We start from the raw sequence: 24,281 nt of genomic DNA on the forward strand, positions 1-24,281 counted from the left end.
GGCTGGTTCGAGTAGCCTTAAGCGCTCGCTGACTGGCCCTGACTGGGAAAGCCTGCCGTCGGTGGCACCGGCCGTGCTAAAGGTCAGATGACGTGGTAGTGACGTCATGCAAAGGTCAGGTGACGCTGTAGCACTACGGTACACGTAAAGATTTCATCACAAAACTCTGCCGTTGATCTAGAATGTCACGATCGGCTGCCAAGCCCAAGGATCGCGCAACAAGCACTGCTAAGCGCCGGCTCTGGTGCCGGAAATCCGTCCATTCAAAAGAATCGAGGTAAACCTGTAAAAAATAGAACCGGATAGATATGACACGAAGCGAGAAGGCTCCAGCATCAGATCTGAGGCGGTCAGCTTCTGAGCATTATGAACTTCTGAAAATGTATGACGGGTAGCAAGGGCGTATCCAACATCCAATCTTGGCCGCAAACTCATGTCACGGTTTTTGTTCTGATAAGAGGCTCGCGGAGGGGAAGATATTCGCGTTATTTGAACGCTGGTGTGTTAACCGTGACCCTCCCCCCGCCCCACCGCAGCATCCGTCCGTGACGCGGCGGGTACATTCCCGATCTGCTGTGGTCGTAGCGTGTGCACCCCTGACCTCCGTGTGGGAATGCCTCCCAAGGCGCCGGTGTTACACCTTCGTTTTCCTTGGAACCGTCACTGGGTTGGAACAACTGACCACAAACAATCAGCTGTTTTGTAACGGAGCGGCGAAGGAAGCGACACGCCTGAACGAAGCCCCTTGTTATCATGCATGGCCGATGGGCACCAGGCAGTTCTGAGGCCCGCTTTGAACACCAACAGATGGTCTGCGTAATGATTGTGGCCGTGCACACCTACTCAGGCTCGTCAAGTGGCCAGTCACACGTCATGGTCACTGTATCTGGGATGGACCGCCGGCGCTGCAAACACACGCGATTGTACAATGACCAGTCAACGCGTTTCACTGGTCGACACGTAAGTGATGCGCTCACCACTGTCTTTGCACCGCTGCTCATCGGCTTAGCTCACGTGTAACTCAGCCGCCTCCGAATGTATTCGCATGCGCGTCGCGCACCGCTTTCCCGCGGGACAGCTGCAACGTTGAAGCTGTCCGCGGGAGGCCGTTTTAATATCATAGCCTAAACGGTACGACCGGCACGCTCCAAGGACGTCACCGCAGACAGCCCTCTCACATTTTTTCATGCATCGCATCCTTTATCACCCAGTGGTTACGCGCACCACCCTGCCTTGGCCAGCCGCCGGCCTCCGCTTCGGGCGCTCGGCACACTGTTGCTCGTCCACGGCTCTAAGCGCTCGCCCGAGGGGGGGGGGGGCAAGTACCGCTGTCTGCAGGCTGCGTGCCTCGTCCACGGCTCTGCGCGCCCGCGCGGACGGGGGCAGTACCACTGTCTGCAGGCTGCATGCCTCGTCCACGGCTCTGCGCGCTCGCGCGGACGGGGACAGTACCGCTGTCTGCAGGCTGCGTGCCTCGTCCACGGCTCTGCGCGCCCGCGCGGACGGGGACAGTACCGCTGTTCTGCAGGCTGCGTGCCTCGTCCACGGCTCTGCGCGCCCGCGCGGACGGGGACAGTACCACTGTCTGCAGGCTGCATGCCTCGTCCACGGCTCTGCGCGCTCGCGCGGACGGGGAAGTACCACTGTCTGCAGGCTGTGTGCCTCGTCCACGGCTCTGCGCCTCCACGCGGGGGGGGGGGGGCAGTACCGCTGTCTGCAGGCTGCGTGCCTCGTCCACGGCTCTGCGCTCTCACGCGGGGTGGGGGGGGGGCAGTACCGCTGTCTGCAGGCTGCGTTGTCTCATCCACGGCTCTGCGCGCTCGCGCGGACGGGGGCCAGTACCGCTGTCCGCAGGCTGCATGCCTCGCGGGCGCATACGGACACGGCTAACGGTCTGCTCGGGGCTTAGCGACGGCCCGGTTATTACACGCAGCGGAGATGTTCCACCACGCCTCTCTGTTTTGGCTCCGGTGTTGGCAGCTCCGCGGCACCCTCCCTGCCGATGTGGTAATGCGACTTTCCCGCGCAAACACGCGCCCATCACCACGCGCCGCTCTTGACGTAACGCGTGTGTGGACCCGCTCGGCCGCTGCTCCTGAGGACAGGTCTCAGTCGGCCCGCGCGGCCGAGTGCCTCTCATCAGGCCTCCTCGGACGCGGCGCCGTCCGCTCAAGGACCGCGCCGAGTGGAGCCTCTGGCGGCGGCGGCAGCGGCACCACTTGGGCGTGTGGTCGGGGCCCGCCGCCTGGCCAAACCGCACGTCATGCCCCGCCCCGAATCTCGGTCGAATGAGGTCAGGCAGCCATGCGTCCCGTGCTTGACAGGACGCAGTGACGTGTTTAGACTCTGTTGTTGGAGGTCTTGCAACATAATAGCCGTCCAGATGGCGGTGGATGGCTTGGATGGCAACCTCACAAATTCGTCGGCTCGTTACGGAAACCGACCATTAATTCAAATTACGAGAACGCGGCTGGTTTCTGTATCAGAGCGGCCTCTGCAGAACTTCGATATTAAAAAGGGGCACATGAAGACAAAAAACACGCGCCGTGGAAAGTGAGAAGGCTTTCCTTCTGACGCCAGTGGCTTGGCTGAAGGCCACCCTGGCCACAGTTAGCGGGGCCGGAAGGAAGGATGTCGGACATGCAGGAGCGCCCACAGCACGACCTTGCCCGACCACCCGGCCAACGGGACGAGCGTGCCGACCGCCGATAACGCTGGTGTGCAGCGGGCGGCACGCCGGCCAGCACAGCTGGCTGGACGGGCACTGCCTCCCAGATCTCCGCACACATCAGGTGCCCGACCACTGCCTCCCAGATCTCCGCACACATCAGGTGCCCGACCACTGCCTCCCAGATCTCCGCACACATTCTCCGCACACATCAGGTGCCCGACCACGGCCTCCCAAATCTCCGCAAACATCAGGTGCCCGACCACTGCCTCCCAGATCTCCGCACACATCGGGCGCCCGATGATCGAATACGCGCTAGTGGCAGCGAGAAGACCAGTGGGAAACTCATCGTATAGACTTGTTCGCCTTTTCAGGAGATTTCACTGATCTCCGCGGTGGATTTTTGACTACGCGTACTGAGAATGAACTGAGAACGCCCGTCGCAATAGTTATCAATCTCAAAGGTGGATGCCCAACTCAAGTTGCTTGGTTGAAGGCCACATAGTTCTGACATCCGGCTTGGGATGACATTATCCGGGATCTTACACGGTGAGCTGTCTTGTGATTTCGTACTTATGCCCAGTGTTTATGGTTAACGTGCTCTTTCCGTCATCATATTGGCATTTTCCCGCGTTTTTACAACAGCGTATTTGCGGTCAGACGAAGCTTGATTGGAGTGGTGATGTCAGGTTGTAAAGAATCCTACTGAAGTGCAATCACTGCAATGCAAGTTACGCTAGAGATCCCTGAGACCAGACAATCATCATGTGTTGTCGCTGTGCGATTGTACTGGGTTATCAGTCAGTGCTGTGAACAAAGTAATATACGTTCTCAATGTGTTCGTGCCGACCACACCAGCAGAAATGGCCTCAGTGTCTCCCTACTCCATAAGTGATCAAGGTGAAATGAAGATGTCTTCCCATCTGGAAGACGTCTGGGAAAGATTATGGGGGTCCTACGGTAAAAATTAAGACACCTGCACCCAATAAAGATTCATCACTTCAGCAAGTCTACGGGACCTACGTCAAGAATGCCATTCCATTCTCGACACGACGTTGGCGCTAAATAAGTAATGCGCATTGACATAGTGCCTTGATGGTTTAAGGACAAACAAAGTTTAAGGGAATCGCTTTTATTTGATGGATAATTGCACACAAGGTATGCATGGATGGTATTATTGCCTTTCATTTACCTCCAAACGTAGGTGTTTCATCTCCACCAATGTCCTCAACCTCCGTGATAGCTGAGGTATGCGGAAGGCCTCGCCAAGTCGCCTGAGCGCTGGATCCGACACAAACCGGCCAAGTCGCTGGTTTGGCTGCATTCCCCTACAGGAAAAGTTGAAATCGATTTCGTACTCGCTATCAGCCTATCATCATGTCTTGTCATTGACTGCTTCCCAAATTAACCGTTCCCTGTTGCATAACAAGCACCATCCTGATGCCGTCTTGGGATTACCCACGGCGGTCAGTGGAAACTCCTAGAGCGTCTTGCCTGTCAGCGACCCTCCGTTCAATTAACTGTGGTATTTACCAGATGATAGCAGACACGGTCACGTCATGGGTTTCTCCTGCCGGATTATCTGCCGCGCGTCATCGATATCTTGCCTCAAGTCAATACACACCTAAATGTTCTTCACGTTGTCGCTTGTTTTGTTGATTGTCGCGGCATGTCAGGAGAGCGAGAGACGTGTCAGGCAAGTGGCTAACATTTTCATCAGAGGCGGGGTCAAATCGCCTCCGAATTCCGACGAATTTGAATAAATTCCTACAAAATTGCCAAGTAACCAGTGTGTAAGCGCTTTGACTTCGGGACCATAGCCACATGTCCCCTCTTGACTACATCATTGGGGCTTCACGTCGCACTCAGATGCTGAGACTATATGTTGTCGGCTGCCGCTCACCCTGGTAATACGGGCGAGCACCGCAGGGACCTTCTTGACTACGTTACTGGAACATGTCATTAGTGCATTGCATTACGCAGTTTCTCGGGGAGGTCAAGCAGCTTCTCAAAGGTCTCCTCGAAGGGAGTGGTCGAGTGGTGTCGACCAAACCTCTCAGCGAGCGACGCTAATCGTGCGCGACGGACCTAGCGCGGTGTGCGACGGAGGCCGCCCAGTTTCGAGAGACAACGACAAACGAGCCCGGATCTGCGCGACGGCGTGCCTGAGTTCTGTGACAGGCCAATCAGCTGTCTTCAGGTCGGCTCGTGCGTGTCTGCGACGCCGCGGGACGGGAGGGGGGAGGGGGGGGGGGGCGGACCGTCACCGTCTGCCCTCGGTTTACTCGGCCATCATGAACCAGGAGGCACCACATTTACCCAGCGATGACGGCCCGCGTGAGCCTGCACACATCTGTTTAGCCAAGAGTCAAATTTAAGCTGTCCGAAAACGATGGCTTTCATACAGGGCTAGGCCATGTTTCGCACGACACCTGACTTGATACCCAGACGTAATTTTTGCTGTGAAATTCCTGAAATTTAAAATGCAGGCTTCTGTCGTTTGGAATAAAGCCTCATCCAAGGAATGCAAGCTCCTGTCGCTTGGAGTAAAGCCTCATCCAAGGAATGGTGCTGAGCTTGGATTACGTATAAACGTGCGTCAGAGATTAGGTGATGCAATGAATAACATATATTTGAACATACGCTGGTCGAAAAGATTATACGACCTTCGACTGACCTGACGCGTACCACCAGCGCTGATATACTTTGGGGGTGGGTTTGCGTAAGGACAATGCAAAAAGGTGTAAGGATTCCCTCTTTTCTATCCAGAGGAGAGCAAAGATTGTCAGATTGAAACCAATGAATGTAACATGATCTTTTCACGGAACCTGACGTTGTCCGAGGCTAACCACGGCTGCATGTGCTGTAAGAGAGCCAGCTTCTAATTGGGTTGTGGATACAGACACCAGGGCTGACTTAGACACACCCTAAACACCCAGACCTCAGGTCAGCTGCAACTCTTCAAGCTCGGCTGAATGCTACTCTGAATGGGACAAAAAACCTGGAAAACACAGCCGGCTGTCGTCATCAAGACTCCTTCTCTCAGTCGCATCCTCGGTGATTTTCGCGCATCTCGGCTCCTGAAGTACACCACTAAGTCCTCCATCACTTCTCTGTGGTCGTGCATGTCCGTGTCCAGCTCCGGGGCGGTCAGCAACTGCAGGGCTTTAAGTTGCCCATCCTCCACTGGCCGGGGAGTACAGTCGGACGACCAAACTAGTTCGCCGAGCTGCAGCAGCAGTCAGGGCCGTCCAGTCTGTCCTGTCGAACCCGGTTCAGTCCATCCCAGTCCACTCATTCTGACTTTATTCCAGTCCATTCCAGCCCCAACTCCAGTCCAATCTATACCGTCCATCACCAGTCCAGTTCATTCCTGTCTGTCTGCCTTCAGTCCAGACCGGCTCTATTCTAATATATCCCGTCTACCGTCAGTTCACTCCAGTCTGTTCCATCCCGGTTCAGCCCGACTCTGGCTCACTCCGTCCGACTCCGCTGCAGTCGGCCTCCGCCCGCCGCCGGTTCTCACCCTCCCGACAGTGCCGCCCCCCTCCCCCCTCCCTCCAGCCCTGACGGCTCTGCGGGCGGGCCGGCCCGCCTGGGATCGTACCCGGACCTGGCACGTCGACAGCGGCCGCTGCCGCCGCCGCCGGCGCCGTCGCCCGTCCCTGCGCGGCTTACCGACGGCGACGGCGCCGGATTAGCTGGCGGGATGTGCGACCGGTCCGACCGGTTTTGCGCCTTTTCCCCGGGCAGCAGATGAGAGGTGGAGGAGGGGGAGGATGTGCGCCCGCTGCCGGCGGCACTCTACAGCACCCCTCCCCCCCCGTTGCCGGTGGTTGACCCCCGGCCGGCCGATGCCAGGAAGTCACGGGGCGCGTGTGCGCCGCGGGATAAGGGCCGGTCACGTGGGCTGTTGAGATTTAAGAAGCTGCGCTGACCGGCTGTCCGCAGAACACTTGCGTGTGCTGCTGCGAGGAGAGCGGAAGCCGGCCTACTGCGGTGGTTCGGGCCGCGACGAAGCTATTCCGGAGCTTTCCTCATTTCGTCTTCGGTGGGAGGTGCGATGGAGATTATCGCCGCGGAGTTGTTATGCGTGACAGATAGCTAACGATTCGAAAGTGTCCGAACCGGTGATTTTCCCACTGGGTATTAACTAGCATCATCCTGTCAAAGACTGCTCATCTTCACATTGCTAACACGCAAATTAAAATTGATTAACCGTGGAGCTTTCTTCCACCGAAATGGTAGAGGAGGATCTAGCCTTAACATATAATCCTGGAAAGACAATGGTGCAACGGTGACTAGGTTTTCCCAGACTTCACAGTTTCCGTAATCTTTCGTGCCGTTTTAAAAATGCATTTGTGCCGAGGCGTAAAGATGGTGATGATTAGGGTCTTGGGTGCGCCAACCATTTGTGGTCATTTACGCTCATATGCCGAAACGGCTGAGATGAGGTGGTTGCACGCACACCATATTTGGTAAGGAGCAATGCACTCCCTAACCACCACGCGGGTTGCCGACAGAAGAATGCTCTTTCCTGCCACAACACTTTCATCTGTCGGCCACATTTAATGCCATAACCGTGCCGGTGCGTCTTACTCGGTGGCTTAGGTCGGCGCGGCTGGGGGCGTCACTGCCTGTGATCCGCGTCTCGGCACAGAGCCATCAAGCCGTTCCGAAAAGACCGGAGCACGCACGTGTGGCCAAAACCCGCGTCCGGCCGGTTTATAGGCTCAGCTGAGCTGAGCTGAGGTAAAGTGAGCTGATGTGAACTGAGCTGAGCTGAGCTGAGCTCACCACCAGCGCTGACCCGAGCGCCTGTTCTGACCATGATGACGACGCTGATTCCGCCCCCCTTTTTTGACTGTGCCGATGCCGCCCGCCACAGCTGACCGCGCCGGGCGGTGCCCCGCAGGACAGCACTGACGATGTCCGCCGCCCGCCGGTGCCGACCGCTGCGGCTGCTGACGCCGCTGCTGCTCGCCTGCCTGCTGCCGGCCGTCGGCGGCCTCAGCCACAGCCAGTTCTGGGCGGCGCAGATTCGGAAGAGGTCCGCTAACCTCGACACGCACCAGGCCAGCACAGGTACGAGCCGGCGTGGCCGCGGCCGCCGCCGCCCGGAGCGCGCCCGGCGCACGTGAGCGCGGCCGCTGCAGCTGCTGGGCAACCGTCGTTACGGAGGAGACCATGCACGAGATCAGAGGTGTAGTTTCGACAAAATAACTATTTAGGGGGGGGGGGCTAAACGGTAAAATTGACTCGACTTACCCTCAAAATATGCCAAAAGATGTTTCCCACATTTGGCCCCCAATTCTATAGATATCATGTATAGACGCTCATAAGACACCAAACATCACAAAGATCATTGAATCATATCAAAAGGAATTGCAGGTCATCTAGGCCGTTGGGCTAAAATTCCAGTTTTTAACACGCCGCTAAACTATCCAACTTCGTGCAGTTCCTTCTCGACTTAGGGTGCAAAATCACTGGCCAATATTGGTTGAAGACATATTTCATTCAACTATCATCCCGTATAATTCTTATGATCATTGGTGCGTACATTTCTTACAGTTCTTAATGAGAAGTACATTGACTTCGTCGCAGCAATGGCGCCCGCGGGCCGTGGTGTCGCGTCTCTTGGATACTCGGACGTTCACTACCGTAATTATAAAAAGTCGAAGGCACGAGCGCGAATGCGCCTGTTTTTTTATTATCCACGATAACTGCTGCCGTAAGGAAGACGACTATGTACAATGCTTTTTCTAACATATGGCACCTATATTTTACTATACCTATCGGGCAGCCCGTTTGCATTGCTTCCTGAATGGAAGGCAGGGATGGCTAACTTCCAACCGCAGTGTACAAGAGTGAGGGAGGGAAATACATGAACGTCACAATTAACCGTTTCTGTCACGACAGCATCAGCTGTGCGAATCCCCCACCTTTTTACCAGGTACATGCACACCGTCCACATCTACCGCGACGCGCCGATGAGCCCATGCGGTGATGGCGCTCCCGTTCAGGGAAGGCATTCCACAAGCGTGATCCGAGGATCCTGAATATCATCGCTACGTCATGACGTCACTGAGGAACCTTGCAAATAACGTCCGATCTCCGCTGATGTGGCAATCTGGGCCGGTCCTCAGACAGACACCTGAAACCTCCGCAGAAGTTTGCAAGTGCCGCAGAATCAGCACCAGTCCGAAAGACTGTATCTGTCTCGGTATCTTACTAGCTCATATGTAAAAGCTTGACCAATGCACTGATCAACAGTGTCGGTCCTGCCAAAGTGTGTGAGCTGTTGGCAGCGTGGACCAGCAGACCCGCCGTGCTGCAATGCGGAGACACCCCCACAAAAGCCTCTTGTTTTTGTCGCCGTCGGACCAGTTTTCGCCTTTAGGTCTCGTCGGTAGTTTTTGCCGCCCTCCTGATACCTTGATCTTGATGCCAATCGGCCACCGTCATCAAAGTGCCAGCCGTCTGGGAACGATCAGCGGCCGAATGACCAGCACTAACGACCGTCAAAATCGGGGTCTCTTCTCGACACGGCAGCCCTAGCGTGACCGGTCCTACGGCCGGAAGCCGGCAGGCGGATAGTGTGCTGTGTACTGAAGGATGCTCAGCTTATCGCCGCCATAACTTCAGAACATGCACAGGAGTTATTAATGATAAAAACGTGGTGACAGGTAGTGTGAAGTGGTGCATTTGACTTGGGTTACCTACCTATAGTGTATGGTATGTCTATGTCGTCTACGATTATATATATATATATATATATATATATATATATATCTCTCTCTCTCTCTCTCTCTCTCTCTCTCTCTCTCTCTCTCTCTCTCTCTCTCTCTCTCTCTCTCTCTCTCTCTCTCTCTCTCTCTCTCTCTCTCTCTTTGCAGACATGCTCACTTTTGCTTATTGACTTATTGACTGCTGTCGTTATAGGTTAGCAAGAGCACATACGTGCTTCCACCAGCTTAAAAGGGAGGCAGCTTTTACCATTTTTGAGTAACTGCATGCACGGTTCCGACATTTCTCCTGATCTGTTTTACGTTTTTTTTGCCATCGGCTCGCTATTTGCATCGCAATAATTCCGCAAATTTGTGACTGTAACAACTGCCCTTTGAGCTGTACAGCCGTTGTTGCAACCAGGGTTTCACCATGGATGTTGAGCTGGGGAAGGCAGAATTTTTCAACAGGCTTCCAGGCCAGATGGAGCCTTTCCACAGGGGCGCCTGCTGGTCAGTGGCGTTTACAAGGGGTCACCAGAGGCACGTGTCTCCTTATTGAATAGTTAAATGCAATAGAATCGATGTGGAAAGATATCGAAAATGAAAATTAGAGAAAGACCCTTGAAAAATATATAAATTGGAAGCGCCCGATGTTTTGAATGATGACTACCCTCCTCCAATGCAAAATCATGCAAGCATCCTGTTCCTGGGCGACACGTCCCCATTTGTGTATCCTTAGTTTAGACGGGAAAGGCGCGAGCGAATTTACCCGGTAGCCTATTTTAACACATCAAAACTAACCCCAAAGCTTGTTAGTACAAAAGTGCTAGCGTTTGTAGACATCAGCATGCTGCTCATTAGGACACGTTTAAGCATAAAAGACAGCATAATTTTGTGCAGAAGTTATTGTGGTTGTTGCTTACTGAATAGCGATATGTTTGATCACTGTGAGTAGATGATATCAAAGCAGCGTTTGCATCCTCAGTGCCAGGGTAGACAAAACAATGCAATTATCACTACGCATAACATGTTTCTGCGATTGCCAATGGATCCAAGGCCTTGACATCAACTGGTGTATGTCCTTGTTTTTCACATCAATAATTCTAACAACATAGCCTGCTTTAACCTTTGACATCGATTTATAGTTGTCTCTTAACTGAACGGCATACTCTTAATTGAACAGAATCGCCACCACTGTGGTATGCAAATTCGCTGCAACATAATACGTTGAGCACGTCCCCATGTCTCCGACCGAGACCTATTTGGCCAACGCCCCATGTGTGGCCATCCCCTTCACATCGTCTTGTTGCATGCAAGCCTGATGAATATCCATGCAGCGTGAAGTTATGCAGCTAGGCTTAGCGCCAGACACCGGTCGGTGGGGCCTTATCGGCGATATTGTTGCCGGCCTTCTTACAATGTCCATCTGTTTGGCGGCCTCGTCAGCTTGGCAAGTGGCGCGCATCTGTGGTCTGCGGCGTTGTAGAAAACACCGGTCGACGCCGTCTCGAGTAGATGCTCTTCACGACGTGAGATCCTCGTGACAAATCGTCAAGCACCCGCCTGCCAACACGTGCCATCATTTCATCTTTCACCATCTGGTTTTACTGCAGATGTCATAGGAGTAGCGAACAAAATTTAGTGCAGTGTGGTGGGATTTTGTTAAGTTGGCGGACAAAGTCGCATTCTCAGCCATTTCTTTTTCATGTGATTGTAGTTTTCCCGAAGTTCGGAAGTTCGGGGTTACGAGAAAGATAAGCATTCACTTCCATTGCCGTCCCTAAATCGCACCCCGACTCATTCTGAGCGATGGAAACACAACATCGTTATTAAATAAAGACATCAATTATATACTTTCCGCAAAAAGGTGCGTCTGCTTGTACACCTGTCTGTCTGTCTCCGTTTGCTTGCTCATCGTTGTGCAGGTTAAACAGAGGGCAGAAAGACCCTGTAATTTTCATCACCATGCATGTTAAGAGCGTAAGGAGTTGCACATGCGTGTTAACAGCTGGGCCGCAATATTATTTGATGACGCGCAAAAAATTGCAGCCCGCGGCACACTGAACTTGATCTAAGTGAACATTTTTTAGTTGTACCTGCTGCTTGGGACGCGTTGAAGTAAGAGGTGCATTTGGAGCCACCGCAAAATTGGGAGGGCATGACCGTGTTGGTTTATGCCACCAATGCCTAGGGGTGCAAGGGAACGTTGCGGTAGTTGTTTGGGCGCACACATTTGCCCCCAAAATCGCCAGACACCATCAAATTATCTGCACTCTCATACTGATAGGTAAGTAGTGTGACTAGTATGGGCGATGCTTTGAACTGACCGTGCCACGCTGTGCTTTAAAAAAGGTAGCTTGGACAGCGCATTCAGACCACAAGCAAAGGAAGCAGGCATGGATGCTGAAAGCGAAGGGAAGAAGCACATGGAAACTGTCTCCATTCTCTCCCCGTCCCCGCTTTCCCCTACCTTCGGAAAAAACCGCAGTAACAGGTGTCTGTATGCAGTGCCACAAGAGTGGTCAGCTGCATCCCACGTCCACGAAAACCGAACGTAAACATTATAACGCTGTGGGGGAAGAGCCGGGGAACAAATCGCCTTGTCTCAAAACCTCTCAGAGAATTCATCCTCACCGGAAGCGAATGTGGTCGAAGCCGGCAGGTTCTACGGCAAACTGGGCATGTCTCAATTACAACTGGATGTTTCTTGCATGATGCCATGCTCGTGATCCACGGTAAACATACAATTTGCGTTGACCCGCCAGCTGGATTCTTCACATTTTTCGCGTCCGTTTTATCTTGCTTGCGGTTCGCAGTTGTTCATGAAATTGAACCATCGAAATGGAATCCAGCAGTGCTGTCACAAGCATCACAAACATCTGTTGGTCACTGTCATTGCCCAAATTTCGGCCTTGTACCTACACCAATCAAATCCCATCTTACAGAGGACGGTCACATGTAAATATGATCCAAAACATGCGATATCATTTTAAGGTTGCAATGCATTTTGCTTACCTGCTGTCTGTCCATTCTGTCTGTTTGAATTGTGTTGTGACTTCGCAAAGGCGGCTTCCTCGCTCTTTTTTTTTTGTTCTCTTCATTTTTTATTAAAGAACGACTGACTCGCCTAAGAATGCTTGGCCGCATACACCATGCGTGAACCCACCGCGACGCCGATATCTACCTAAATTGTCCTGAAAGACCTTGGTCGGACGTGAGCTGCCGGCAAACCAGGTTTTCAATGGGGGTTGGGGGTTGGAGGGGGGGGGGGGCTGACAGTCACTGGTGGGGATCATCCCCCCACCTCTCAGTCAACATATTGAAACAGGCCCTGGAACTGCTTTCGCAAACTTGTCCAACCGAATAAAACCACAGCTTAGAAACAGGTAGGCAAAGCAACAAGTCACTACCATCCTGGTCAATAATCAAGCAACCATCTGAATGAACAAATGCATTAAGCCTATTATTCTAGGATTTATTACGATGCCTGTTCGGAGTTTTCTAAGTTTTTGTGAGCGGGCGGGAGTTGGAAAGAAGTGCTTACTCTCAGCTAAGTCTAGCGGACCCCTCTCTCTGAATTTCGTCAACGTCTGCGCGGGCCCATACCTGAAATAAATCTCGAGTATAAGTTAGAGTAAGCTGCTGCAATGGTGATGTGAGTTGGAAACCACCACCAGCTAAGGGCAGGGCGCCTGCTTGCTAACTATGGTAGCAAAATCAGTACCACCATCTTGACCGATGAAAATAGGCCTCGTTCAAATTGTCCTTCAACGCATGCATTCGTTTCTAGCATGCTCAGACACACACTGAAATATGTGTCGCTATTCGCCTCGCTATCATCGCGCCGTATATGGCGACACAATAAGAAAGATCGCAGAAAGCCGCTGGCAAGTGCACGTGATGTGCAATGCACGCCGCCGGCGCCGAAATGCGAGGCCTTCCGCCGGCTGTCGGCGCTTCCCTCCCCAACCGTCTGCCCTCCCCATCCCTGGGACTGGCAAGGATGTCCGGTGGCGGGCCGTTGATAGCGTCAGAGGCCGTTCATCGCGGCCTGAGGTCACGCACTGGTCCATGAGGGCGGGGGCGGGGGAGGGGCTGACGGAAAGAAGGCGGCGATTAACCCCCACGCTGTATCCTGAAGGTACTCCGGCGGAAGTTGTGAGGCTAGCTGCTTTGCTGGAGGATCGACATGCAGGTATAAAGCGAATAAGAGAGGTGTGTCTTCTTCGCTGCTCAGTCCAAGGACAACGCGCCTCTTTTCGCAGCAGTAGCCAAAACCATGCCGCAATGATTCAGCGCTAGAAACGCGTTACCTTTAGCCATTTAGTATCACTTAAAAGTATTTATGCAGTGGAATTAGTCATACACAGTAGTTATCTTTAATGTATGAGTGCTACGGAAAATCACACATCTTCCTCGGTCATCGTTAGAGAAAGGCTTCATAAAACCATCTGAAAAAAACAAGCAAAATGAAGCAATGATTGCATAAAACACTTCATCTAAGTACTCAGCCCCGCGCACTTACGGGGAAAGGAGGTATCACCAGATCCGGATGACGATGAAGGACTATCACCAGATCCGGATTTCATCAAATGCTCGAGAGAGGAGAAAGCCCGATCAAATGCTTCCAGACAACCTTCCGTGATTGCATTTTACACAGACTTGCGAAAATCATCGTCGCCAGTTGATGACTACGCTTAGAACGGGGAATACACCCCCAGCCAGCCTCGCCAAGCCCGTCGGGCGGCCTGTCCCGCCGCCAGACAAGCGGGAGGCTGGCCGGGGTCGGCAGGTCGCCAACGTTGCGTCACCCGCCCGGCTGACCCGGCCTCAGCGCGGGGGCAGGTCATTAGCCAATCCAGGGGCACGTGCCATCGTCTTTTTTCAACACAATTGCAATCTGGTCAGTCATCGGCCAGCTGCCTGTCAGGCAGCGCCGACAGCCAGCGACAGGGGCGTGTTAATCAGATATCCGCGACAGATAGCCTCAGTTTTGTGAGAGCACGTGCCCTCCCGATCACCCGGCCGTGGCGTGGTGGTTTGATGTTCGCTCTAGCCACGCGGTATTATAACTATCCAGCTAGAAAGATCTGCGGCGGTGGCAGCAGGGCCCCGCTAGGAAGGCGCAGTGACACAAAAACAACAGAAGGTCGGAGTGGACTGGACCGAGCGGATGCCAAGCTCGGCCAAAACCCTGCCGTTGATCTTCAATACCCACGAATCGGATAGATGGGGGCGCAGGTGTCAACACGGGACAAAGTAACTGCTCATGCGACTACTGCCTGATCCTAGAATCAATCAAATCCAGAGATTCCGGCCATGGAAGCCACACAAGTCATCGGGAAGCTGGAAACCAAGGCGGCGGAAGTACACGGTCTGGCTGTGTGGAGTGCGGACAGAGCGCGCGTAATCTGACGAGGAAGAGGACGCCGATCGGTGGAAACGGAACGACGAAACGAAGCAAAGACGGACCTCCAGAAGCGGAGTTGCTTCTTCGCCAGGACCACCCCCGCTTCGGGCTGGCGTGAGAGAACTAACAGAAAGTGCCGCTGGTGTCATCGAGACAATCTGGGCACGTGAAGATGGGAGAACAAACAACATCCTACCAGGGGTCCTCTGTCCCAGATTACACGTTGGATCATGGGGACAGGACGCATTTGCATTGGCCTTGGAGGCCCCTTGCAGTGCTTTATGAAGTATTCCGCAGCCAAGGTTCGATTGATTACATCCTAGAATGCAGCTTTCGTGAATACCACTGGCACATGTTGATCTTGATATTGACCTAACCGTCGTCTGTATGCTCACGTCTTGTCACCCGGAAACGGCTGCAGGCTTCTCGACCTAAACTGACAGACAATGGCACGGATAAACGGCTCTGAGTCATATCAACCTACGATCCGGTCGTTGTCCGCAACAGGTCATACACGGGACTGCGATCTCGCAATGTGCCAAGGATTCTGCGCGCCATATTTCAGGCGATTATGACGACTAACAAGCGACAATGCGAGTCGGATGAGCCGAGCCCACCAGTTCGCATAAGTTACGGTGGCCCAGCTGCGCATGGCTCGTGCACACGTCTCTGTGCATGTGACGGACGCAAAGTGGTATGTTTTAGAGGGTAACTTTCGATTTGTCACCTCTTTGTTGCAGGTTGTGAAATTCGTGAGAAAAGCGGTAACCATGATCAGCTTGACACCCAGTTAACACAGCGCTCGGGTGGGGAGTCGAACTGACCCTCCAAAGGTTTTTCCGGAATGGTTTCCGAACGGCGCGGCATAGCCACGCCAAAATTCTGCATAGTTGTAGACAATTGATATACCGGGTCGTCTGGCTTCAAACATTTAAATGTACCCTGTAAGTTGCTGGCCTATGGCAGGTCAAAGTTAGGTCATGGTTTCCAACGAAGGCCAATTTCTAGGGAATCCTGCAATCTAATCCAACAACGGAGCGCCAGGCTAGTACTAGAAATTGCGGAGGCCTACATCGCTGTGACAATGCCCGCTTCCCCCTGGCTACCACCGTCCTCCGTTGAGAGTCTGCTGCAACGCACCAGTGTTCATTAGGCCAAGTGTCCTGCCAGGTGGCTGTCCGCTGCGTGACGCGGGCGTTCCACCATCATGTACTAGTGCACGGGATGTGCAAATCGCGGTACAACCCGGCTGATTCACAGTCGAGTGTGTTCGAGGCGGAGGCATTGCCAGCGGAAGACTTGGTATCATTAGATATAAAACTATGTAACTCGTTCTGAAGGGTCCTGCTCATGGCCCTCACAATGGGCCTCCGAGGTTGACTCAGACACTCGGGACACTGTTGTGTAAACCGCTCCATGCTTTAGAATCGGGCTATCTCGGTTGAAAACCCCACGCCACGGCCAAATGTTCCACCGAAAACAAACGCAATTGTTTTGTTGTGTGAGCCATCCTGTATCTCTCGTGTTCTTCAGGGAGGATCATGTTTAAAATATCTTTACTGAAATGATGCTCAAAGATTGATCTGCTGTTTTAAACCATAGGTCTCCCAGCGTGCGACTCTTTTAAAGCATAGTTCCCCCAGCGTAGGGCTCTGTTAAGCATAGATCCCCCAGCGTGCGACTCTGTTTGCAAACATCACCGAAGAGCACGCTGCCGGGTCTGAAGGCCAGTCCTGTCTTGTCGCCCGGGGAAATTATGGCCGCCCTCGGCCGGCACGTGCGCCCGGTACAGTGGACGGCTAGTGACAGCCGCCCTCCCCCCCCCCCCCCCCCGAGATCGCCGCCCGGTATGCAGGGGAGACTCCGTCCCGCCCGTCCAACACCTTATAGCTCACCGGGCGCCGTTACAAGCGTTAGTAAACACATAAACTTGACCAGGACAGCGCATAAAGAGAGAGAGATAGGCGGCGACATTGTCATTTGTGGCGTCGGTGAAGAACGTATCACGTGGTCGATAAGGAAGCAGGTAAACAAAGCGTGATAGACGCCTGCACAGGACAATTAATGTAAGGCAAATACAGGTGAGGTCACTATTCGAAGCCAACAAACCTGAGTCGGCTAGTAGCATGCATGTCATACCAGGAAGGAAGTCTCCATTCACTTGGGAGGCTGTGTTAGTCAACGTACAAGGAAATGCTATCGGAATCTAGTTAAATACAGACATAGCCTTCTCTGGGCATGAATTAAATAGTCCACGCCCTGGGATTTTGACCCGAGCCCGTTCTGAGCATGTGCCATACCTCCCACTGCTGACAACAGCACCGAGGGCAGCCACGTCGCGTGCGACCAAATGGGAGCATGTCGTGTCCTCGAAACCCTCACAGTTCAATTTGGTCAGGTCCATACGATTCCAGATGAACTCCGAACCGCGAGCGTTATAACCCTCACTGCTAGATAACAGAGCGAGGGGAGTGAAGGGAGGGCAGGAGGGATGGGGCGAGGGCAGGTCCCAGCAGTGGGTGGTCAGACTTCCCTCAGCCGATCGTAAAAGCCTTGTATTGACCAAATGTAATGCACTGACCAAGGCTTTTGCTCGCGCTCTCAGTAGTAGATTCAGCGGTTGCGAAAAGCTTCGCAGAACCGAATGTAATGAACTCCAAAAACGGCCTATCTATCTGCTGCTGTCAATGCGCCGGCCAGGTGATACACCCTCCCTCTGACCGTGCCATAAACCGTGCACGGCTCCGTGACCTGGCCAGAGACCGTACACGGCTCCGTGACCTGGCCAGAGACCGTACACGGCTCCGTGACCTGGCCAGGGACCGTAGCACACGACTCCGTGACCTGCCAGAGACCAGTACACGGCTCGGTGACGACCATCTGTACAGTGCGCTGTAACTGCCCGTGCGGATCTGGCCGACAGAGGCCGCCGCCGGACCACGTGGACCTACCATGGATCGGGCCACGGCCTGGAGCCGGACGTGGATCTCAACGGCACGGGCCTCAACCATAACGGAGAACCAGCACACATGGTTGAGCCAGGCGGGGCCGCACCCCTGCCGGGCGACAGTGTCATGGGGACAGGGCGGTATTGACAGGCAAGGCCGGTCGACAGATCAGTCTAGCTGACAGGGTCAGCTGGCTCACAGGTCAGTTGGCTGGCATGTTCAACTGGCTGACAGGTGAGCCGGTTGACCGGGTCAGCTGGTTGACAGAGGCCAGGCCGGCTGACAGGTCAAATGGTTGACAGGTCAGCTGGCTTGGCGAGTCCGGCCGGTTGACAGGGTCAGCTGGTGACAAGTCGGGCTGGCTTGTGTCAGATGGTGGGACGGGGTCGGGTACGACAGGTGGAGTGCGCAGTCACGTTGACGGGTACAGTTGACGGGTCGGTCAGCAGCTGGAATCGTCAGATCGTCCTGCCTGATGAACGCCCGCTCTCAAGTTCTTGTCTAGTCAACTGCCCTTCTCAAATTCGCGATAATGAATAGGCAGTAGAGGGTAAAGAGCACCAGCTCCATCCCTCCGTATTACACCGGCACTATGTGTAGTGAACGTGGATTCGCCATTCCCCATGTCTCTGGCGGCCGGCGGGATCCTTTTCCCCTCCGCTCGTTGCAATGATGCCTAAGGAGGCCATCTAGTACTCCGAGAGTTAAGCAGGGTAGGAATAAGCAGATTACAGTCTGGGCTCGCTGAATAACTATGCATTAATACTCAGCCCCTAACACCACACGGAGGCATTTCACAAGTCACACGACAGCAGCCTAACCAGGATTTACGTAAGGATAAGGACAGAAGGACGGGACCTCCGTCAGCAGCTACGTAGGCTGAAGCGACTGGAAAGACCACGGCAAGCAGAGAAAGGGAGGGAGGGAGGGAGGGAGGAAGAGGGAGGGGTGGCTCAGACGTATGCTCGGTTTCATAACGTGGCATCTTCGCAAGCTATCGCTGGGGGGCATCCGGGTCCGTGAGCGCCGGCACCACTCTCACCCGTCCGCGTCGCTCCGCCCCAGGAGCCTACAAACCGAGAGCAGAGCAAGGCGCACGACGACATGTACGAGTACTGCGTGGGAACGCGAGCCGCTCGACCACACTCACGGCATACACGTGGCGTCGTGGCGCTTGGAGCGAGGTGCGGGCCCTACTACTACGCCATCACCATGTTCATCATGATCGCCGGCCCTCGCCAAGCTCGGTGGGCTGCGTGACGTCACGCGTCGGTCGCCGGGAGGGGGCGTCGCCGTCGAGCCGCGGGCCTGGCGATTGCGGCGCCACGTGCCGGCGGCGGAGTGCACCGCCGGTAGCGTGCGCACGGAGGTAAAACAACACAGAAGGTCTTTCTCACTCTTTATTCTAGATGGAAAAAACTGTGATACCTGAAAATGTACGTTGTGAGTAATAACGAACCGGTCAGTGGCAAAACTGCCGGTCGCCGCAGCGCTGTCTTCCGCGTCTGGCCGTAAGCATTTAACGAATACCGCGTCGCATTGCTGGTGCCTGACGTGGGCTTCCCCCAAGGTCTATGTTGAATAAAAAACTCGAGACGTGTGCCGCAGCAAACAGATCGAACAACCGTCGCAAAGCCAGCGAAAGGGTCGGGTGGAGATGCCGCACCTTTTCAGGTGTGCACTAACGATTATCGAGCATTTCTTTAGGATCTATTGCTCGTTGAAGGATGACAGGATAACAATATAGATATATTGATATTTTGGGCCACACCTTTGCCTAAACAGTGCACGAACGACCTTTTCATCAATGATGAATAAGGCCAATGGACCCTGGTCTCATATATTTGTAATGCTACTCACAGCTGCATTGTACAATTTACATAGGCAAATAATTGTGCAACGGACCAAATCCCCTAATAGCGAGCACTGCGCAGCTACAAGTGGAAGCAATGCCTGTTGTCCCAGTGCCACCTATGCTCTCCAGATGTCGTCGGTCGATTCGTTAGGTATGCTTCGTAGAGACGCTGATGCATGCTCTGTTTCCAGCTTTCCATCACGCTCACTTCCTGTCGTCACGCGTACCAGAGTCATGGTGAGTTTGATAGCTTTGCATGTCTTTATCGCAAGGGTTAGCATTGTTAGGTATCGAGCCCGCATGCACGCTTTCCGGCTATGACGGCATTGTGCATGTTCATTTTCATGCTTGCATTTTGACACTGCACAGTTACGCCACTTCCTTGGTTCAAGCTCACTGCACGATGAGTGCGACACTGGGAGTACGCGCACCGTCTGTGACTGTGGGTCCACACCAATACCTCAATGTGTCAAGCAGATTCAGCATTCATGAATGAGGATGAATAGCAGAGCTAGCCCGGCTCGGCGGCCGAGCCGTGCTAATTTAGCCGGCGCGTTTCTACCATCGGTCATGCCAAACACGTTCGCAAGCCGACGGCCGGCCAATCGCAGCATCAAGGGGGCGCTCGAACCTATTTGATGGCCACGGTCCCGCCGTAAAATAGCATTATCCGCCCTGTGTCGCTGCACGGACCTCCGCGCGCGCATCGGTCGTTGGTTACCCACGCCCCGTGCCTGACGACCATCGCTGATCCCTTCCCAGCGAAAGGTCCGCAGCTGAGGGCCTATGCCTCTCTGGTGTGGTAGGATGTTATATCCGTGCTGTGAATTCTGTACAAGAAGTTCGTGCGTACTTCTGTGACAATGTCGACGTTGTCCACGCCTTCCCAGAAACTCATGCAGCATGCCCGCGTCACTTCAGTGCAGCGCACGTCACGCATGCAAACTAGCGCCTGTGAGTGACGTTATCATTGTGAGCGCCGCACCCGCCGCGCCCTAGTATGGCTGCGACACAGTTACGAGGCGACGCAACTGTTCCCGAGCTGCTCTCGCTGAAGCGGTGCGACTGTACAGCAACTGGCGCCGTGACTTTGGACAGCGGAAGCTCACCGTAACACCCTGTAGATGTAGTTTCTGTGTAGTTGCCCATGTGCCCTGTAGTTGGCGTGCCTCGTCGCGCCCCGTCTCCCGCTGCTGAGTGCACGGCTCCGTGTCCGTCTGTTGCAGTCTTCTGATCCTGCTCGGCATCACCATGGGCTTGCTGACGTACCACTTCAGACACCTGTGAGTCAGACCACCACTGCTTAACACTGCTCCTATCGCCGCCACGGCGTTGCTACGTACATCAAGAATCGGTGGCTGGTCCGTGTGACCGCGCCGGGCTTGCCATGAGCCGCCGTTTTTGCGCGAGCGTTGCTTGTCTCTCCGCCACCGCGCTTCGTCGCTTCCCAGCCGGCCGGGTCTAACCTAGAGACGTAACTTTCGCCAAAATAGGGGCCCGCAGCCCAGTCCGCCCCGCCAAGCTAGTGATCCAGCCCGTGAAAGCCCACCCCGTGCAGCTAGTGATCTAGCCCGTGAAAGCCCACCCCGCGCAGCTAGTGATCTAGCCCGTGAAAGCCCACCCCGCGCAGCTAGTGATCCAGCCCGTGAAAGCCCACCCCGCGCAGCTAGTGATCCAGCCCGTGAAAGCCTACCCCGCACAGCTAGTGATCCGGCCCGAGAAAGCCCACCTCGCGCAGCTATTGATCCGGCCCGTAAAAACGCGCCGCGCTACAACGCTGGCACACCATGAAAGGAAATGCTTCACATTTGCAGATATTGAAGCAAGGCTGCCCGCAGTGCACCGTCTTGGCTGGAAGCCGTTCTGATGAGGCAAAGAAAAGTGATTGGATTCGAGATGTACCCTGATCGGACCATTTATCATGCATTTAAATCATTTTGATTCCCATCTGGTCAAAGCGATAGGTCAAAACTAGAGGGATCAGAATGAGGCGAGGCTTGAGAATGGGTATGAAAGTACCAAAGCGCCAAGTGGGAGGAAAGCGTCTTCCAACCAAATATTGTTATAAGCTGAAAGAAGATTTGTAGCCCTAGCTTCAGATGAGTTTTCGGAGAAAGGATATGGTAGTTGACCAGCGCCCACGATATTATTTCCACACGCGCTCATGGCAAGACGGCTCAAAACATGTGAAACGTGAGATGTTTCAAAACGTGCACAAGGCGCATTATAGGCATCGGCGCTGCCGCTGTCAGTCACATGTCGAGAGGGTGTCGTTCAGTAATGTAGACGTGTGCCTTGTGAATTGTTCCCGGGATGAAAATGGCACGTAGTTGGGTTGGCGGGTTGAAACTTGGCGGGTTGAAAAGCAGCATCTCTAGTCTGACCTGTCTGGCCCGGGCGCCGGCAGGGTGCACGAGGAGCACTTCCCTGACATCGAGCTGCCGTCCGGCGCCAAAATCGGTGCTTGCCAGACAGAGCGCAGCGCCTTCCTGCCCAACTTCAACTCGAACCTCTTCTTCCTGGTGCTGCTGCCGCCGTGAGTATGGACGGCGACGGTGCGACGGTGCGATGGTGCGCCGTGTTCCGGCGTGACGGTGCACCATCGCGCCGATCAGAGCACACCCTCCAGCAACGGCAGACAAAGCATGCGGCTTAGCTTGAAGCCAAATGTCGCGTCGAACCGCTGGAAATCGTTATCGGGATGATTTGTGCTGTTTTCTTAGCAGCCCACACACCGTGAGTCTGTGGCAAGAGAGGTTTATTCTTTACAGATAAATCTGTTCGTTGTCACGTCGCTTGTCACAAACACAATACCTTACAGCAGACCACGAAACCAGAGGAACCATCAGGTCCGGCATTTCACCTAATAACACATTCTGCCCAAAGCGCTTCAATTCCGTATCGTCGCGGATAATGCGCCCACACCCCTCCCTCCCGCCACGTCGGCACCGCCTGTAACGGTGTCGACGATTGCAGCATCATCCTGGAGGCGGCGTACTCGCTGCACGACCGCACGTTCGCCGACAACCTGGGCACGATCCTGCTCTACGCGGTGGTGGTGAGTGGTGCCTGGCGTCCCTGCTGCGGGACGCTGCGAGGCGGTGGGCCGGGGTCGGGGCCGGGGCCGGGGCCGGGGCCGGGGCTGGGGCCGGGGCTGGGGTCGGGGCGGACTCAGCGGCTGTACAACTGCATAATCAGCCTCCGTAGCCGCCGCAATGCACAGCTGCCTTTGCGGTGGTGAGAGGGGGGGGGGGGGGGCACAGGCGATGGCTTTGCTGTCTGGGGCTCAGCACACTTGGTTGGTGACCGCGAGAAGCAAGTCGTTACACAGGCGGTTAGGTTTTATGCCTCGGAGGATTAGGTGTCCTTTCACACCCAAATTTTTTTGTAACCGCCAACAGCCTTTGGTGGCCACAAGACATGCGCTTCGGTCGTCACGTGACATGTCTGACGCTGGCGACAGGACCAGCACACGGGGACGGGGGTCACGTGACACGATGGGGACGGCGTGGACGACGACGTGCCCTTGTGGATGTTTCAGAACAGTATGCTGATCCTTCTCCGATTGGCTTTCAGAGCTATACAGGTTAACATGTTATTCATAACACGGAAGTGTCGCGCGATGACCAATGTTGTGGCTGATGCCATAGGATCTATCAAATTAGCTGTGTACGCCAGACGGTTCATCAGAAAGCCTTTTCTGATTCCTCTTGTTCCGTCATATCGCGTCCTGCCCTTCTCTATTTAACAATTCTCGCTGAGTCCTCCCAGCTGCTTACCTTGCTGAGAGCATGTCGCGGACTCACTACCCGGTCGGCTCCACAGCCAGTCCGGCTGCGAGTCCACCAGAGTACCGTACACACCGGGTGTAGGGTGCTAGAGTACCCGCACACATCCCGACTTGGGGTTCTAGAGTACCCGTACACAACCCGTGTGGGTGCTAGAGTACCCGCACCACCCCGACGTGGGGTCTAGAGTACCCGTACACACCCCGACGTGGGGTTCTAGAGTACCCGTACACACCCCGACGTGGGGTAGAGTACCCGACAACACCCAACGTGGGGTCCTAGAGTACCCACACACCCCGACGTGGGGTCCTAGAGTACCCATACACACCCCGACGTTGGGTCCTAGAGTACCCAGACACCCCAACGTGGGGTCCTAGAGTACCCATACACACCCGGCGTTGGGTCCTAGAGTATCCGTACACACCCCGGCGTTGGGTCCTAGAGTATCCGTACACACCCCGGCGTTGGGTCCTAGAGTATCCGTACACACCCGGCGTTGGGTCCTAGAGTACCCGTACACACTCCAACGCGTGGTCCTAGAGTACCCGTACACACCCCGGTGTAGGGTCCTAGAGTACCCGTACACACCCGGTGTAGGGTCCTAGAGTACCCGTAACACCCAGGTGTAGAGTCCTAGAGTACCCGTACACACCCCGGCGTTGGGTCCTAGAGTATCCGTACACCCCGGCGTTGGGTCCTAGAGTATCCGTACACACCCCGGCGTTGGGTCCTAGAGTATCCGTACACACCCCGGCGTTGGGTCCTAGAGTACCCGTACACACCCCAACGCGTGGTCCTAGAGTATCCGTACACACCCCGGCGTTGGGTCCTAGAGCACCCGTACATACCCCAGCGTGGCGTCCTAGAGTACCCGTACACACCCG

General features: G+C 54.5%; 1 protein-coding gene across 1 annotated transcript in view; it reads left to right on the forward strand.

Moving 5' to 3' along the window:
- The first annotated feature begins 19,804 nt into the window (after positions 1-19,804).
- Positions 19,805-24,281, forward strand: part of LOC119098852 (sodium/hydrogen exchanger 7) — a 6,029-nt gene continuing 1,552 nt past the window's right edge. Inside the window, exons 1-4 of the mRNA XM_037221898.1 lie at positions 19,805-19,846; positions 20,836-20,892; positions 22,017-22,145; positions 22,586-22,667. Coding sequence (XP_037077793.1) covers positions 20,861-20,892; positions 22,017-22,145; positions 22,586-22,667 — 243 coding nt within the window. The 5' untranslated portion in view covers positions 19,805-19,846; positions 20,836-20,860. The remainder of the gene's footprint in view (positions 19,847-20,835; positions 20,893-22,016; positions 22,146-22,585; positions 22,668-24,281) is intronic.

This window comes from Pollicipes pollicipes, unplaced genomic scaffold, assembly GCF_011947565.3.
Source record: "Pollicipes pollicipes isolate AB1234 unplaced genomic scaffold, Ppol_2.1 Scaffold_4740;HRSCAF=5597_pilon_pilon_pilon, whole genome shotgun sequence".
Taxonomy (NCBI): Eukaryota; Metazoa; Arthropoda; class Thecostraca; order Pollicipedomorpha; family Pollicipedidae; genus Pollicipes; species Pollicipes pollicipes.